This window comes from Salmo salar, chromosome 21, assembly GCF_965601325.2.
Source record: "Salmo salar chromosome 21, fSalSal1, whole genome shotgun sequence".
Classification (NCBI taxonomy): domain Eukaryota; kingdom Metazoa; phylum Chordata; class Actinopteri; order Salmoniformes; family Salmonidae; genus Salmo; species Salmo salar.
In genome coordinates, this window is record NC_138311.1 from 37,189,499 (window position 1) to 37,205,673 (window position 16,175).

Genomic DNA, 16,175 nt, shown 5'->3' on the forward strand with positions numbered 1-16,175 from the left:
TTTTTTTATCATATGGTGTTATTAAAATCTCAATGTTTGTTGATTTCAGAAAAACCCAGTCCACCAGCATCACTTGGAGTCAGCGATATAACCAAGGAAAGTGTTTCACTTGCATGGGGCAAGCCTGAGCAAGACGGAGGTAGCAGAATCACCAGTTACCAAATCGATGCTCTTGAGAAGGGTCAGGATAAATGGGTGAAAGTTGGTGTCACCAAGTTCACCCACTTAGTGGTCTATGGCCTGACGCAAAATGCTGAATACTTCTTCAGAGTTCGTGCTGAAAACCACGCTGGATTCAGTGACGCTAAAGACATGATTCTGCCTGTAACAGTTAAAGACCAGCATGGTAAGTTTTTCCCCAGTCCTAAATGTATTTATTTTATTTGGGGCGGCAGGTATCCTAGTGGTTAGAGCATTGGGCCAGCAACTGAAAGGTTGCTAGATCAAATCCCCAAGCTGACAAGGTAAAAATGTGCTGTTCTGCCCCTGAACAAGGCAGTTAACCCACTGTTCCTAGTCCATCATTGTAAATAAGAATTTGTTCTTAACTGACTTGCCTAGTTAAATAAAGAATACATAAAAAATCACAAATGAGTAAGGGTAGATAATTGCTGAGCATAATCCAGGGTAGTACTATATTATGTGTGTAAATCTGGTTAAAAAACAAACATTTTCTTATAGTATTGCATTTTGATTTGATATCTTCAATGAAATAATAATTATTATTTTGTCTTAATAATTCTCCATATTCTTTCAACAGACCCTCCTGAGATCAACATGAAGAAGTTCCCTCACAATACAGTCTACGTCAGAGCAGGATCAAACCTGAAATGTGAGATCCCACTTACTGGTAGACCTATGCCAAAGGTTTCTCTTTCAAAGGACGATGTTGCACTGAAGTCAACTACGAGATTCAACTCTGAAGTAACCCCTGAATACCTCATCATTACTCTCCGTGAGAGCATTGCTATTGATTCAGGAAGGTATGACATCTGTGCCTCCAACACAAGTGGAACCACCAAGTCTTTCATTAACATTGTGGTCCTGGATAGACCAAGCGCCCCAGTTGGTCCTGTTGAAATGACTGATGTGACAGAGGACAGTGTGAGTCTGAAGTGGTCTCCTCCTCGTTATGACGGTGGAAGCGTCATTTCAAATTACATAATCCTCAAACGTGAAACAACCAACGCCAACTGGACTGAGGTCTCCTCGGCTGTCGCAAGATGCACCATGAAAATCATGAAGCTTACAACAGGACTGGAGTACCAGTTCAGAATCAGGGCTGAGAATCGCTACGGCATCAGTGAGCACATCGACTCTCCAACCGTCAGAGTGGATCTGCCCTACAGTGAGATTTATACTACTCTATTATTGAATATTTTATGTTTGTACTTCATATATAGATGTGCATATGTATTTTTCTTTACAGAATATACTAAATGTTATTTTCTTTCATTTTAGCCGTCCCTGTAGCTCCATCAGCTCCTATGGTTACATCTGTAACCAGAGAGAGCATCACTGTGGCCTGGAAGGAGCCAGCCTCCAACGGAGGAAGCAATGTTTTTGGATACCACCTCGAGATAAAGGATAGAAACAGCATCTGTTGGCAGAAGGTTAACAAGACTGTTATCCGTGCCACACACTACAAGGTGCCAAACATTGCTGCCGGCCTCATCTATGAGTTCAGGATCGTTGCAGAAAACGCAGCTGGATGCAGTCCAGTCAGCAAGATCTCAGACGCAGTACTTGCAATTGATGCTTGCGGTAAGTCGACTTGGATACTCTCGTTTTGTGATTGAATACCATTGTGTGACCTCTAAACTTTACAAATCAACTACTGTATCTGAACCTCCACATCTATTTTTTGCAGAGGCTCCAACCAATGTCAGGATCACTGACATCACAAAGACTTCCATCAGCATCGCATGGCAAAAGCCCAATTATGATGGCGGTAGCAAGATCTCAGGATACCTGATTGAGAAGAAAGAGAGTGAGAAAGACAGATGGACGAAGGCCAACTTGACCAACGTTTCCGAAACACATTATACTGTGACAGGACTTACTCAGGATGAGACCTATGAATTCAGAGTCATGGCAAAGAATGCAGTTGGATCTGTTAGCAATCCATCCATCATTGCAGGCCCTGCAACTTGCGTGGATACATATGGTGGGTTATGTTCCAAACATGATAAAAGTAGGAATTTAACATTTAATTGAACTATTAATTAATGTAATGTCTCTTATGTGTTATCTCATAGGTGCCCCTGAGATTGAAATTCCTGATGAATATCGCGAGGTTGTGAAACACAAAGCTGGAACCACTGTCGAGCTTAGATTTGGAATCATTGCCAAACCAGCGCCTACAATTGAGTGGTACAAGGATGGAAAGGAACTTGACCCCAGGGCCCAGGCTCAGCTGGTACAGAACAACGCTGCTGATAGTTCCACTCTTATCATCAGAGATACCACACGTCTCAACTCTGGAACATATGAGATGAGACTGAAGAACTCTTTGGGCTCAGCATATGCTTACGTCAGAGTACAAATTCTTGGTGTGTATTGCTCCTTATCCTTTTTATTTTGGTACCTATATTTAATAATAATAATAATAATACATTGAATTTATAATGTGCAGTGAATGCATTAAAATAAATAAAAACAGCAAACATCTAGACAGGGAAACTGACACAGTATTATTAAAGGAGCCAAGAGTCTGTATTGGCTTCAGGTGGTCTGTGAGTGCATTCCAGAGGTGGTATTGAAAACCATACGGAAAATTACTCAATACAAAGTATGTCTAATTAGCAAATAACCAAAACAATTAATGTGCGATTGAGCAAAGTGAGAAAACAAATGTCTAATGTTCTGTCATTATTAGATAAACCTGGACCACCACCTGGCGAGATTCAGCTCAAGAAGGTTACTGCTAACAGTATCACCATCATGTGGGATCCTCCTGAGGATGAGGGTGGTGCAATGGTCACCCACTACATTGTGGAGAAACGGGAGGCCAGCAGAATTCAATGGTCCATTATCTCTGAGAATTGGGCGGAATGTATCGTGAATGTCCCAAGACTGATCAAAGGCAATGAGTACATCTTCCGTGTCCGGGGAGTTAACAAATATGGAGTTGGAGACCCACTGGAATCTGAACCCGTAGAGGCAAAGAATGCATTTGGTAAGGATAAAACAAACAGCATCTGTCCAGCTACCTGAACATATTGTATTATGGTCCCAACATGCTTATATTCTTTTGCAGTTCCTCCGAGTCAACCTTCCAAGCCTCAAGTAACCATGATCACACACTCTTCAATGACGGTGGTATGGGAAAGACCTGGAATTGATGGCGGAAGTGACATAGATGGATATTACCTGGAAAAACGAGAGAAGACAAGCTTGCGTTGGTTCAAGGTTATCAAAGACACCATTCGTGACACAAGACAGAAAGTCAGCAACCTGCTCACTGGAAAGGACTATCAGTATCGTGTATGTGCCGTTAACAAGGCTGGAGCTGGTCCATACTCCAAAGAGTCTGACCTCTTCAAAGCTGCTGATGCAGTTGGTAAGTGATTCTCCTCATTGCAATACTTACATTTGCATTTTTGTTATTGCTCTTATCCTGAGCAACTTAAAGTCAGAACATAGAAAGTTTCATGTTTCCTCAACTACTTGTTCATTTTGTTTCTCTTACATTTGACAATTTATTCCTAATTCTAGACCTACCAGGTGAACCAACCAAACTCAGAGTAGTCGACTCCACCAAAACATCCATCACCCTGGGCTGGGTGGCGCCAGTGTATGATGGTGGCAGTGAGATTACCAGCTACATTGTTGAGCAGATGAACTCTGAAGAAAGGGAATGGGCTGTCATCAGCCACAATGGAGAAGTGAGGACAACAGAGTATGTTGTGAATCACCTGAAACCAGGAACCTATTACTTCTTCCGTGTATCTGCAGTCAACTGTCTGGGACCCAGTCAACCAATCGAGATGTACCAGCCTGTTCAATCCAAGGATATTCTTGGTTCGTAATAAAATATTCACAACATTTTATTACTTATTGCAGTAGTAACAAATCTCTTACCTATTTTTCTATCTTTCCCTATCTGTCTAACAGAGGAAGCCGATCTCAATTTGGATGTTCCCATGACAACTCAATACACTGCCAAGGCAGGAAGGGATATTGAGGTGTTTATTCCACTGAAGGGCAGACCTACACCAAACTGTACATGGAGAAGACATGACAAGAACATGGCCAGTGATGCAAGATACACTATCACCAGCACAGAACGTACAACAATTCTTGTCATTCCAAAGGTCACCCGCGACGACTGCGGCAAATACTACCTGGAGATTGAGAATGGTGTTGGAGAGTCCAAGTTCATCACTGTGTCTGTCAAGGTTCTTGACACCCCATCCACTTGCCAGAAACTGATCATCAAGAATGTAACCAGAGGCAAGTTGACCCTGAGCTGGGATGCTCCTCTAATCGACGGTGGTTCCCCAATCACCAACTACATTGTGGAGAAGAAAGACGCTAACAACAGAGCGTATACAGTCGTGTCATCAGAATGCCCCAACACATCATACAAGATCGACGGTCTGTCGGATGAAATCGCCTACTTCTTTAGAGTGTCTGCTGAGAATGAGTATGGTACTGGTGATACATGTGAGACTGCAGAGCCAGTCAGGGCCACTGAGACCCCCGGACCAGTCAAAGAGCTGGTCATGACAGACGCTACTAAGACATCAGTGACTCTTCACTGGACCAAGCCCGACCATGATGGTGGTAGCTACATTTCAGACTATGTCATTGAGACAAAAACTAAAGAGGAAGAAACCTGGACTGTTGCTACAACATGCAAACGTTGCACATGTGAAGTTAAAAACCTGAAGGAAAACTCTGTTGTAGACTTTAGAGTGTTTTCTAAGAATGAGAATGGCAACAGTGACTTCTCTCAGATTGGGCCCATAACAGTAAAGGAGTTTATTATTCCACCTGAGGCCAACATGATAGATTATCCAAATGGCGAACTCTTTGTTCGCGTCGGTCAAAACATCCATATTGAGTTGCCATTTAAGGGTAAACCAAAACCATCCGTTGGATGGATGAAGGAAAACATTCCCTTGAAAGAAAGTGAACAGATTCGCTTCCGTGAAACAGACAACAAAGTGTCTATAACAGTCAGAAGTGCAAAGAAAGAGAATGCAGGCCTATACACATTGGTTCTGGACAACAAGCTTATCAAGAACTTCTTTGATATCAATGTGATCACTCTCGGACCCCCCTCGGTGCCAGTTGGACCGGTCCGATTCGACGAAATCAAAGCACAGGGCATCATTATATCTTGGGATGAACCACAGGACAATGGAGGTGGAGACATCACTTGCTACAGTGTGGAGAAACGAGAGACGTCCCAGGCTAACTGGAAAATGGTTTGCTCTAGTGTGGTGAGGACAACGTTCAAGATACCCAACCTTGTCAAGGGCACAGAGTACCAGTTTAGAGTGCGTGCAGAGAACAAATATGGAGTGAGCGATCCTTTGAATTCACCAGACGTGATCGCTCAACACCAGTACATGCCACCAGGTGCACCAGGAAAACCAGTCACGTACAACATTACCAGTGATGGCATGACTATCCAATGGGAAGCACCCAGCTTTGATGGTGGCTCACCAATCACTGGCTACCATGTTGAAAAGAAGGACAGAAATAGCCTTCTGTGGACCAAGGTCAATTCCAGCATAATATCTGCACGTGACTACAGAATCATTCAGCTGATTGAAGGGCTGGAGTATTCCTTCAGAGTCTATGCAGAGAATAATGCCGGCCTGAGTCCTGTCAGTGAACAGAGCAAACATGCCCTTGCAATCTCCCCAGTTGGTGAGTACACAATGTTTATGACTGTCTATGACAGATGTTATAATGTAGCTGTTATAAAGGCTTTATGAATGCATACATAATAGGGGCTATAGTAAAGTGTTACCTTGTTGGATTTTTCCACAATGAACAGTGTGCTATCATGAATGTGCTAACTTTATGAATAAACACTTTACACATTTAGCAACCTGACCTTTCACTTCCCCCTTAGATCCACCTGGTACTCCTAATGTCATTGATGTCACAAGAGACACCGTCACACTTAAATGGGATACACCCAAGAAAGATGGAGGCTTTAAGATTGTGGCGTACAGTGTGGAGCGACGCCAAGGCAGAGGCAAATGGTTGAGATGCAACTTCACAGACATTAGTGATTTGCAATTCACCATCACCGGGCTTTCTGCTGGTGATCGCTATGAATTCAGAGTGATTGCCAGAAATGCTGTCGGCACAGTCAGTCCACCCTCGCAGTCCTCTGGCTATGTCATGACCAAAGATGAAAGTGGTAATTATACATTATATTAAATATACATTATACAGTACATTATGCAACCTGTCTAAGTTTGTCTCTATGTGATTAAATATAGCATTAATTGTATGTTTTTGTGTCTCTCTCTGTTTAGTTTCTCCCGACATTGAGTTCAGTGCTGATACTGCTCTTGTGTACAAGGCTGGTGAAAACATCAAACTGAACTGCAGTATCACTGGACGACCAGTGCCTCAGGTCATATGGTACAAGAACGGTAAAGAGATCGACAAGAAGATGTTGATTGATATCACAACTAACATCGGCTCCAGCAGCCTTTTCATCAGAGATGCTGATCGCGACCACCGCGGAGTGTACATGGTGGAAGCCAAGAACAGCTCTGGAACAAAGACAGAGAGTGTCAACATCAGAGTCTCAGGTTGGTTTATAGATACAGTAGATTGTTACATTCTTTATTGTCTCTCAAATTGTGATGGAAATTATTTAAGTGGATGGATTCATGCTTAACCATTAACAATGTATGCTTTCTTCAGATACCCCTGGACCACCTGAGGGACCAGTGCGTTTCACTGGTATCACTGCAGAAAAGGCAACTGTCTGGTGGAACCCGCCAGAGAACGATGGATGTGCTGCAATCCTCTATTATACGGTGGAGAAGAGAGAAACATCTAGGATCTCCTGGGCAATGGTGACAAGCAAGTGTGAAGCTTGTTCATTCAACGCCACCAAGCTGATCAAGGGAAACGAGTACCAGTTCCGTATCTCTGCTGTCAACAAGTTCGGAGTTGGACGTCCTCTTGACTCTGATTCATTCATTGCACAGATGCAATTCAGTAAGTCCCACCAACCAACAACTTGTAAAGTGATCACTGACATGTATACTTATTTGCTATTAACTTCAATTATTATGTTTAACTAACACAAACAAATGTTGTTTTGTTTCACAGCCGTTCCAGAAGCCCCAGGAACACCAGACGCCACAAATGTGACTGGAGACACCATCACAATAGGCTGGACAAGACCCAGATCAGATGGTGGAAATGAGATCAAGCGCTACATCCTGGAGAGACGTGAGAAGAAGAGTTTGCAATGGGTGAAGGTTTCATCCAAAAGACCAATCACTGAGCTCAGACACAGAGTGACACACCTGACCGAAGGTAATGAATATGAATTCCGTGTCATGGCTGAAAATGGTGCCGGAATTGGACCAGCAAGCAGCACATCAAGACTCTTCAAGTGCAGAGAGCCAACAAGCGCACCAAGTGCTCCTTCACTGGTGAAGGTCACCGACTCCACAAAGTCATCTGTCACCCTGGAATGGATCAAGCCTGTGTTCGACGGTGGAATGGAGATAATTGGCTACATCATTGAGATGTGCAAGGCAAGCCTTAATGAATGGCACCAAGTCAATAGAACAACTTGCATCAACACAACATACACAGCTAAAGGTTTAACGGCTGGTGAGGAATATAGGTTCCGTGTGCGCGCAGTGAATGGGTCTGGAAAAGGAGAAGCATGTGCAATTCCTAATCCAGTGCAAGCTGTTGATAGACTGACGTCACCAGAAATCACCCTTGATGCAGACTTCAAACAGACACACGTTGTGAAGAACGGGGCCACCGTCACTCTTCATATTGCCTTCTGTGGTAAACCAGCTCCGCTGGCTACATGGACCAAGGCAAGTGGAGAACTTGGTATTATGACAGACGTCAACACAACTGACACATACAGTACCTTGACCATTGAGAGCTGTACCAGATATGACTCTGGAAAATATACCTTATCTCTTGAGAACAACGGTGGCCGCAAATCTATCACATTTACCGTGAAGGTGCTTGATACACCTGGACCTCCAGGAGCTATCAGCTTCAAGGATGTGACCAGAGGAGCTCTGACAATGCTGTGGGACGCTCCAGCCAACGACGGCGGAGCCCGCATTCAGCACTACATCGTAGAAAAGCGTGAGGCTAGTCGTCTCAGCTGGAAGTCAGTCAGCGAAAAATCTTCACGTCAAATGATCAGAATGACCAACCTAGGCATAGGTGTGCCTTACCTGTTCAGAGTCATCGCTGAAAATATGTATGGCAGGGGAGAACCCTGTGAGATGACTGAACCAATTACTGCAACTGAGGTGCCTGCTCCACCCAAGAGTCTTGACGTCATTGACACTACTAATTCCACTGCTATCTTGGCCTGGCTGAAACCTGAACACGACGGTGGCAGCCGCATCACAGGTTACATTGCTGAAGCCAAAGCAAAGGGCTCTGATCGCTGGGTTGTTGGCGGTCAAACCAAACTCCTGAAGTTAGTCATTGAGGGCTTGATTGAGAACACAGAATATGACTTCCGCGTCAAGGCTATCAATGAGGCTGGTATCAGTGTCCCAAGAGATGCCTTAGCATCCGTTGTCATCAAGGAGCCTAAGATTGAGCCCACAGCAGATCTCAGTGGCATAACCAACCAGCTCATCACATGCAAGACTCACGATGCATTCACCATTGATATCCCCATCAGTGGCAGACCAGCTCCAAAGGCCACCTGGAAACTGGAGGAGATGAAGCTAAAAGAGACTGATCGAGTGATCATCAAGACTACCACAGAAAAGACCACCCTGGTGGTAAAAGACAGCAAGAGAGCAGACAGTGGAAAATACTACCTCACTCTGGACAATGCCGCCGGAGCAAAGACATTTGCTGTTACTGTCAACGTTGTTGGAAGACCCACTCCCCCAGTAGGACCCATTGAAATCTCTGCAGTGTCATCAGAAGGCTGTTCATTGGCTTGGACAGCACCAGAGGATGACGGTGGAACGGATATAGACAACTACATCATTGAGAAACGTGAATCTGGATCTACATCCTGGCAAGTGGTGAACTCAAGTTGTAAACGCACCACGATCAAAGTCAGCCATCTGACCAAATACATGGAGTACACCTTCCGTGTCTCTGCTGAGAGCAAGTATGGCGTGAGCAGGTCCATTGAATCCTCAGCTGTTGTCATTGAGCATCCATTCGGTAAGTTCTATGTACCTACATGTGTTAAATCAATTTACATTTGCTGTAATAGTTTGAAAAAGACACTAATGATGAATTGTTTTTATCTTATTCTCAATATCAGTTCCACCAAGTCCACCAACTCGCCCAGATGTGGTGACAGTATCTGCTACTGCTATTGGGATCAAGTGGGATCTGCCATATGCTGATGGCGGCAGCAAGGTGACTGGATACTGGATAGAGAAGAAGGAGAGAAACACCATTCTTTGGGTCAGGGAGAACAAGCTCCCATGCCTGGATACCCAATTCAAAGTCTCCAGTCTCATTGAGGGCCTGGAGTACCAGTTCAGAGTTTATGCAATGAATATTTCTGGTCTCAGCAAAGCCAGTGAGGCCTCAAGACCAGTAGTGGCTTTGAACCCAGTCGGTAAGTGCAATATTCAAAGGACATTTTTCTAAATATTACTAGTCTCTTTGATCCATGTTGACATTTGACCTTTCTGCTGATTGCACATTCTTATTCTGTTTCCATGTAGATCCTCCTGGTAAACCAGAGGTGACTGATGTCACAAGGTCCTCAGCAACTATTGCATGGGGTATACCATTCAATGATGGTGGCAGCAAGATTGTCGGATACGTCGTGGAGCGCAAGCCATGGAGTGATGATGAGTGGGATGATGCCCACTGGTTGAAGTGCAACTACACCACCATCACGGAGACTCACTTCACAGTCAGAGGACTGGGTGAAGGAGAAATCTTTGAATTCCGTGTCATTGCCAGAAATGGAGCCGGAGTTCACAGTGCACCATCTGAAACAACAGGACCGATCACATGCAAGGATGAATACAGTAAGTTACTGTTAGATACTGTTAAGTGACTGTTACATTTACTCGTAGATAAACGTACATTTCACCACATTTCTTTTTTATGATTTATATTTTATTTTTGTCTATAGCTCCTCCCAAGGCTGAACTTGACAGCTCTCTTGTTGGAGAGCACGTCACTATCCGGGCTGGGTCAGACCTGGTCCTTGATGGTGTAGTTGGTGGTAAACCCGAACCCATAGTATGGTGGGCCAAGGGTGACAAGGTCCTGGAGCTGGGAGAGAAATACTCCCTGACATACACCAGTTCAAGGGCCATGGCCATCATCAAGTCCTGCAACAGAAATGACACTGGAAGATATGTTCTGACCGCGAAGAACGCCAGTGGAACCAAGACAGTGGCTGTCAATGTTAAAGTACTCGGTAAGAACATGGAAACAAATTGGAGTTCAACAAAATGTCTTCTTACACTGACTATTACCATAATAACACATTTGTATGTTTCACTTTGTATTTCCAGATACACCAGGGCCTCCTGAGGACAAGATCACAATCACCAGGGTGACAGAGGAGAAGTGCACTGTGTCTTGGAAGATGCCTCTGGAGGATGGTGGAGATCTGGTTACTCATTACATTGTTGATAGGCGTGAGACCAGCAGACTCAACTGGGTAATCATGGAGACTGAGTGCAAGACTCTGTCTTGTGTCAGCTCCAAACTGATCAAGAACAACGAGTACGTCTTCCGTGTCAGAGGAGTCAACAAGTTCGGACCTGGTGTGCCCTTGGAGTCCGAGCCTGTCATCGCCAGAAACGCATACAGTAAGTGTGCATCCAGTGGCCATCTCATTTTAGTAGATTCAAAACAATTTTAGTCTGATTCTAAGGCAAACCCCTTATTAAACATGATTTCTTTTCCTATATCATTGCAGCTATCCCATCACAACCTGGAGCACCAGAAGTCATGGCTGTAGGAAAAGAGCACGTCATCATTGAATGGATGAAACCTGAGAGTGATGGTGGAAGTGAGATCAAGAATTACCTGGTGGACAAACGTGAGAAGAGCAGCTCCAGATGGACCAGGGTCAATAAGACCTTTACCATCTACGACATCCGCCTGAAGATCTCTGGTCTGCTGGAAGGCAGTGACTACCAGTTCCGTGTTACAGCCGTGAACACAGCTGGAAACAGCCAGCCCAGTGAAGCCTCTCAGTATGCCTACTGTAGAGAGCCAACATGTAAGTGATCAAACAGTCATTGTCTTAGATTTTAGTAACCATACCCCTTTGTTTATACAGATGAGGTCCGTCTTTATAATCTTACCGTTTTTGTTTCTAAAAATTGACTTATGGTTGATTTTTGAAACACTGAAAAACTACTGCTGTTGAATAACCCATACTGTATTTTGTCTTTACCGATTCCAGACACTCCAGCCCCTCCTTCGATTCCACGTGTGATAGATTCCACCAAGCATACCATTAGCTTGCAGTGGACCAGACCAATGTATGATGGTGGTGCTGATGTTGTTGGCTACGTGGTGGAGGTGCTTGAGGAAGGAAGCGAGCAGTGGTACAGGGCCACTCAGAAGACTCTGAAGACCAATTTGTTTGTTGCCGCTGGACTTCAAAGCAACAAGAAGTACAGCTTCCGTGTCGCAGGAGTCAATAGTAATGGCACTGGGGAATTCAGCGAACCAAGTGTGGAAATTGAGCCGGTTGAGAAACTTTGTAAGTTTGTTTTTATGCTTTTACTGTCAATACTTCACAATGGCAGCATTAGTAATGTAAATGGTAACTTGGTACAACTGCCGTTTATACCAATGTCTACACTGAAACCCAGCCACTCCTTTACACTTTTACAGTTTTTATACATATGTTGTTAATATGCTGTCATTTTGGTCCCAACAGCAATCCCTGATCTTGATCTTCCTGATGATCTGAAGAAGACTGTGTGTCTGAGAGCTGGTAACACTCTGAGGCTGTTTGTCAATGTGACTGGAAGACCTGCACCAGTATTGACCTGGAGGAAACCTGGCATTGACCTGCAGAGCCGTGGGTTCATTGATACAACTGACAGTTACACTCAACTGATCGTTGAGAAGGTCCATCGTTACGATTCTGGCAAATACACCATTGAGGCTGAAAATCCATCTGGCAAGAAGTCAGCAACCATTCTCGTCAAAGTTTATGGTATGTTATGCGGTTACGTTGTCATACTTAAGATGGTTAAATGATTAAGAACTATCTGTAAGACATATCATTATTTAAAGAATAGTGAATTATATGATCTCTGTGCTGTGAACAGTCAGTTAATCCTTTCTGTATTTTCCAGACACTCCTGGACCACCCGGTTCAGTTAGAGTCAAAGACTACACAAAGGAGTCTGTCGTCATCACATGGGATGTACCAAGTATTGATGGTGGAGCCCCTGTGAACAACTACATCATTGAGAAACGTGAAGCTTCAATGAAATCCTACAAGACAGTTACAACAGAATGCAGGAAGACCTTGTTCAGAATCACTGGCCTGGAGGAATCAGTACACTACTTCTTCAGAGTGTTACCAGAGAACATATATGGTGTAGGAGAACCATGTGAAATCCCTGAATCAGTGTTGGTCTGTGAAGTTCCCAGCCTTCCTCAGGATCTGCACATTGTGGATATCGGCAAGACCTCAGCAATCCTGAACTGGGAAAGACCTCTTCACGATGGTGGAAGCAGACTGACGGGCTACGTCATTGAAGCTAACATCGTTGGATCAGAAAGATGGAGTACAGTGGCCACCGTGAAACAGTCCATATCCCAGCACACCGTCACTGGTCTGACAGAGAAGGAGACTTATCTCTTCAGAATCAGAGCTACAAACAGCAGAGGACTCAGCGAGCCTAGGGAGATTACAGGATCTGTGATCATTCAGGAACAACTACGTATGTTATATTCTGAATCTTATCTGATACACATGGCAGTTAATCTATTTAAAATATGAAAGGTTTGATACATCTTCGAGATGTTCTAATTTTTTCAAAAACCATCTTTCCTTTTACAGTGGCGCCCTATATTGATCTGACCGGCATTCCACAGAAGATTGTCCATGTGCCAGCCGGCAAACCAATCAACATCAATATTCCTATAAAAGCCCAACCTGCTCCAGTTTGCAGCTGGTCCTTCAATGGTGCTAAGATGAAGGATAGTCTTGACCGGGTTAAGATTGAGTCTAATGGAAAATACACCAAACTGACTGTGCGTGAGACAACCATTGATGACACTGGAAGCTACACTCTTCAAGTGAAGAATTCCATAGGAACTGCAACAGAGATACTCAAAGTTATCATTCTTGGTAAGTGTGTGTGTTCTTGTAAGCTTCCATACTTGTGTTTGTGCGTTCTTATGTTTTTATTACTGTGTCATGTATTGGAAAATTTGAAGTACTAACCGTCTGCTTATTTCTATCTAGATAAACCTGGAATACCTACTGGACCAATCACAGTTGATGCTGTTGATGCCACATCGGTAACGGTCAGCTGGGAGCTACCAGAGAAGGATGGCGGTGCCAACGTCAGTGGCTATGTTGTTGAGCAGCGTGACGCTCACCGCCCCGGATGGCTACCAGTGTCCGAATCTGTCACAAGACCCACATTCAAGTTCACCAGACTGTCTGAGGGAACTGAGTACGTGTTCCGTGTGGCTGCAACCAACCGCTTCGGCATTGGAGGATTCTTGCAGTCTGAAGTTGTTGAATGCAAGAGTCTCAAGAGTAAGTCATCATAAATCATAAAACACACCTTTTGACAATATGTATTATACACTATGATTTAAACACCAAAACAGTGAGAAAAGTGGCCAAATTTGTGGACTTAGTTTTGATGAAGTTTTTATTTATACCCCTTTTTCATGATATCCAATTGGTAGTTACAGTCTTGTCCCATCTCTCCAACTCCCGTACGGACTCGGGAGAGGCGAAGTTCGAGAGCCATGCATCCTCCGAAACACGACCCTGCCAAGCCACACTGCTTCTTAACACATTGCTCGCTTAACCCGGTAGCCAGCCACACCAATGTGTCAGAGGAAACACCGTACAACTGGCGACCGAAATCAGCATGCATGTGCCCGGCCCGCCACAAGGAGTCACTAGAGCACGAGTGGCAGAGCAGTCACTACAGACCCGGGTTCAACCCCAGGCTGTGTCACAGCCGGCCAAACCCTCCCCTAACCCGGACAATTTTGCACTGCGTCATGGGTCTCCCAGTCACAGCCGGCTGTGACACAGCCTGGGATTGAACCCGGGTCTGTAGTGACGCCTCTAGCACTGCGATGCAGTGCCTTAGAATGCTACGCCACTCGGGAGGCCCAGTTTTGATGAAGTTAAAGGAACGAGATGATGGTGGGCATAACTGATCTAATGTGAAATCTCTAATCTCTCCACAGCCGTACCCAGTGCACCAAACAGACCTGATGTACTGGATGTGACTCATGAAGGAATGACCATCACATGGCAGTCACCAGAAGAAGATGGAGGGTCCCAGGTGTCTGGATACATAATTGAACGCAAAGAGGTCAGATCTGAAAGGTGGATGAGCATCGTTAAGAACCCAGTCACCATGACCAGATACAGATCATCTGGTCTGTGCGAAGGCAATGAGTATGAGTTCCGTGTGATCGCGCTGAACTCAAGAGGCTCGAGCAAACCCAGTATGGCATCTAAACCAGCTATCGCCATGGATCCCATTGGTATGTATCTGTAATCCTCTACCTTGTTTGTCATGCCCAACATTCGAATAGATAGTCAATTATGTAATTATTATGTTTTACTATTTTGCTATGTGTAATTCAGCTCAATTATCCATGTGTCCAATTCCCCTGGAACTTAGCACCCATTTTCAAAGATGTATGCATAACCACAACTATTCTATTTGTTGTCTTTATCTAAACAGAGCCTCCTAGCACACCACAGTTCCCCATGGTTACAGACACCACCAGAACGTCTGTGTCTCTGGCTTGGAGTCCTCCTGAGGAAGAGGGTGGTTCCGTCGTCACTGGTTACCTGATTGAGATGCAGAAGGTGGACCAGGTGGAATGGACAATGTGCAACACGACACCCATAAAGATCTGTGAATACACTCTGACACACATGCCTCAGGGAGCTGAGTACAAGTTCCGTGTGATGGCCTGCAACGCTGGTGGACCTGGAGAGCCAGTCGAGATCCCAGGAATCGTCAAGGTTACAGAAATGCTTGGTAAGGGATTAAATATGTGTTTAGAGTGCCATGAAGAGCTGTATTTTGTATTTTGCTTTTGAAGCTTGTGTCAAATTTGAACTAACCTAACGATGTCTGTATGATTCATTTCAGACTATCCTGATTACGAACTGGACCCCAAATACGAGGAAGGCTATGTGGTCAGACAAGGAGGAGTCATCAGGCTGTCTGTGCCAATCAAGGGTAAACCAGTCCCTATCTGCAAGTGGACAAAGGAAGGCCGAGATGTCTCTCACCGAGCTATGATCGCCACCAATGATGATATCACTGAACTTGTGATCAAAGAAGCCCACAGAGATGACACCGGAACATATGACCTGGTGCTGGAGAACAAATGTGGCAGGAAGGCTGTCTACATCAATGTTAAAGTGATTGGACGTCCAGACACACCTGAAGGTCCTCTTGAATTTGATGATATCCAGGCTCGCTCCGTAAGAGTCAGCTGGAGACCTCCCTCTCAAGACGGTGGCTCTGATATCCTGGGTTACATCGTTGAAAGGCGTGAGGTATCAAAGGTAGCATGGTACACTGTGGACTCAAGAGTGGTGGACACAGCTCTGGTGGTCAAGGGACTGAAGGAGAATGTTGATTACCACTTCAAGATCACTGCTGAAAACCAATTTGGTGTGAGCAGATCTCTCAAATCAGATGAATGTGTCACTCCAAAGACACCCCTGTGTAAGTATTGTTTTTAATATTCATAATTATTTTTCTGCAAATGTGAAATGTATTATTGTGTTA

The 16,175-nt window shown here is 44.4% G+C and overlaps 1 protein-coding gene across 9 annotated transcripts in view; it reads left to right on the forward strand.

Moving 5' to 3' along the window:
- Positions 1 to 16,175, forward strand: part of LOC106582275 (titin) — a 186,491-nt gene that overhangs the window by 159,449 nt on the left and 10,867 nt on the right. For all 9 annotated transcript variants that reach the window (XM_082967139.1, XM_082967141.1, XM_082967145.1 and 6 more), the window contains 26 exons: positions 50 to 346; positions 761 to 1,348; positions 1,462 to 1,764; positions 1,871 to 2,167; positions 2,259 to 2,552; positions 2,879 to 3,178; positions 3,260 to 3,562; positions 3,718 to 4,023; positions 4,117 to 5,883; positions 6,092 to 6,385; positions 6,504 to 6,785; positions 6,901 to 7,200; positions 7,315 to 9,381; positions 9,485 to 9,787; positions 9,897 to 10,208; positions 10,316 to 10,606; positions 10,704 to 11,003; positions 11,114 to 11,419; positions 11,606 to 11,908; positions 12,089 to 12,370; positions 12,513 to 13,106; positions 13,226 to 13,516; positions 13,634 to 13,933; positions 14,605 to 14,907; positions 15,111 to 15,413; positions 15,528 to 16,112. In XM_082967139.1, the coding sequence (XP_082823265.1) occupies positions 50 to 346; positions 761 to 1,348; positions 1,462 to 1,764; positions 1,871 to 2,167; positions 2,259 to 2,552; positions 2,879 to 3,178; positions 3,260 to 3,562; positions 3,718 to 4,023; positions 4,117 to 5,883; positions 6,092 to 6,385; positions 6,504 to 6,785; positions 6,901 to 7,200; positions 7,315 to 9,381; positions 9,485 to 9,787; positions 9,897 to 10,208; positions 10,316 to 10,606; positions 10,704 to 11,003; positions 11,114 to 11,419; positions 11,606 to 11,908; positions 12,089 to 12,370; positions 12,513 to 13,106; positions 13,226 to 13,516; positions 13,634 to 13,933; positions 14,605 to 14,907; positions 15,111 to 15,413; positions 15,528 to 16,112 (11,871 nt within the window). The remainder of the gene's footprint in view (positions 1 to 49; positions 347 to 760; positions 1,349 to 1,461; positions 1,765 to 1,870; positions 2,168 to 2,258; positions 2,553 to 2,878; positions 3,179 to 3,259; positions 3,563 to 3,717; positions 4,024 to 4,116; positions 5,884 to 6,091; positions 6,386 to 6,503; positions 6,786 to 6,900; positions 7,201 to 7,314; positions 9,382 to 9,484; positions 9,788 to 9,896; positions 10,209 to 10,315; positions 10,607 to 10,703; positions 11,004 to 11,113; positions 11,420 to 11,605; positions 11,909 to 12,088; positions 12,371 to 12,512; positions 13,107 to 13,225; positions 13,517 to 13,633; positions 13,934 to 14,604; positions 14,908 to 15,110; positions 15,414 to 15,527; positions 16,113 to 16,175) is intronic.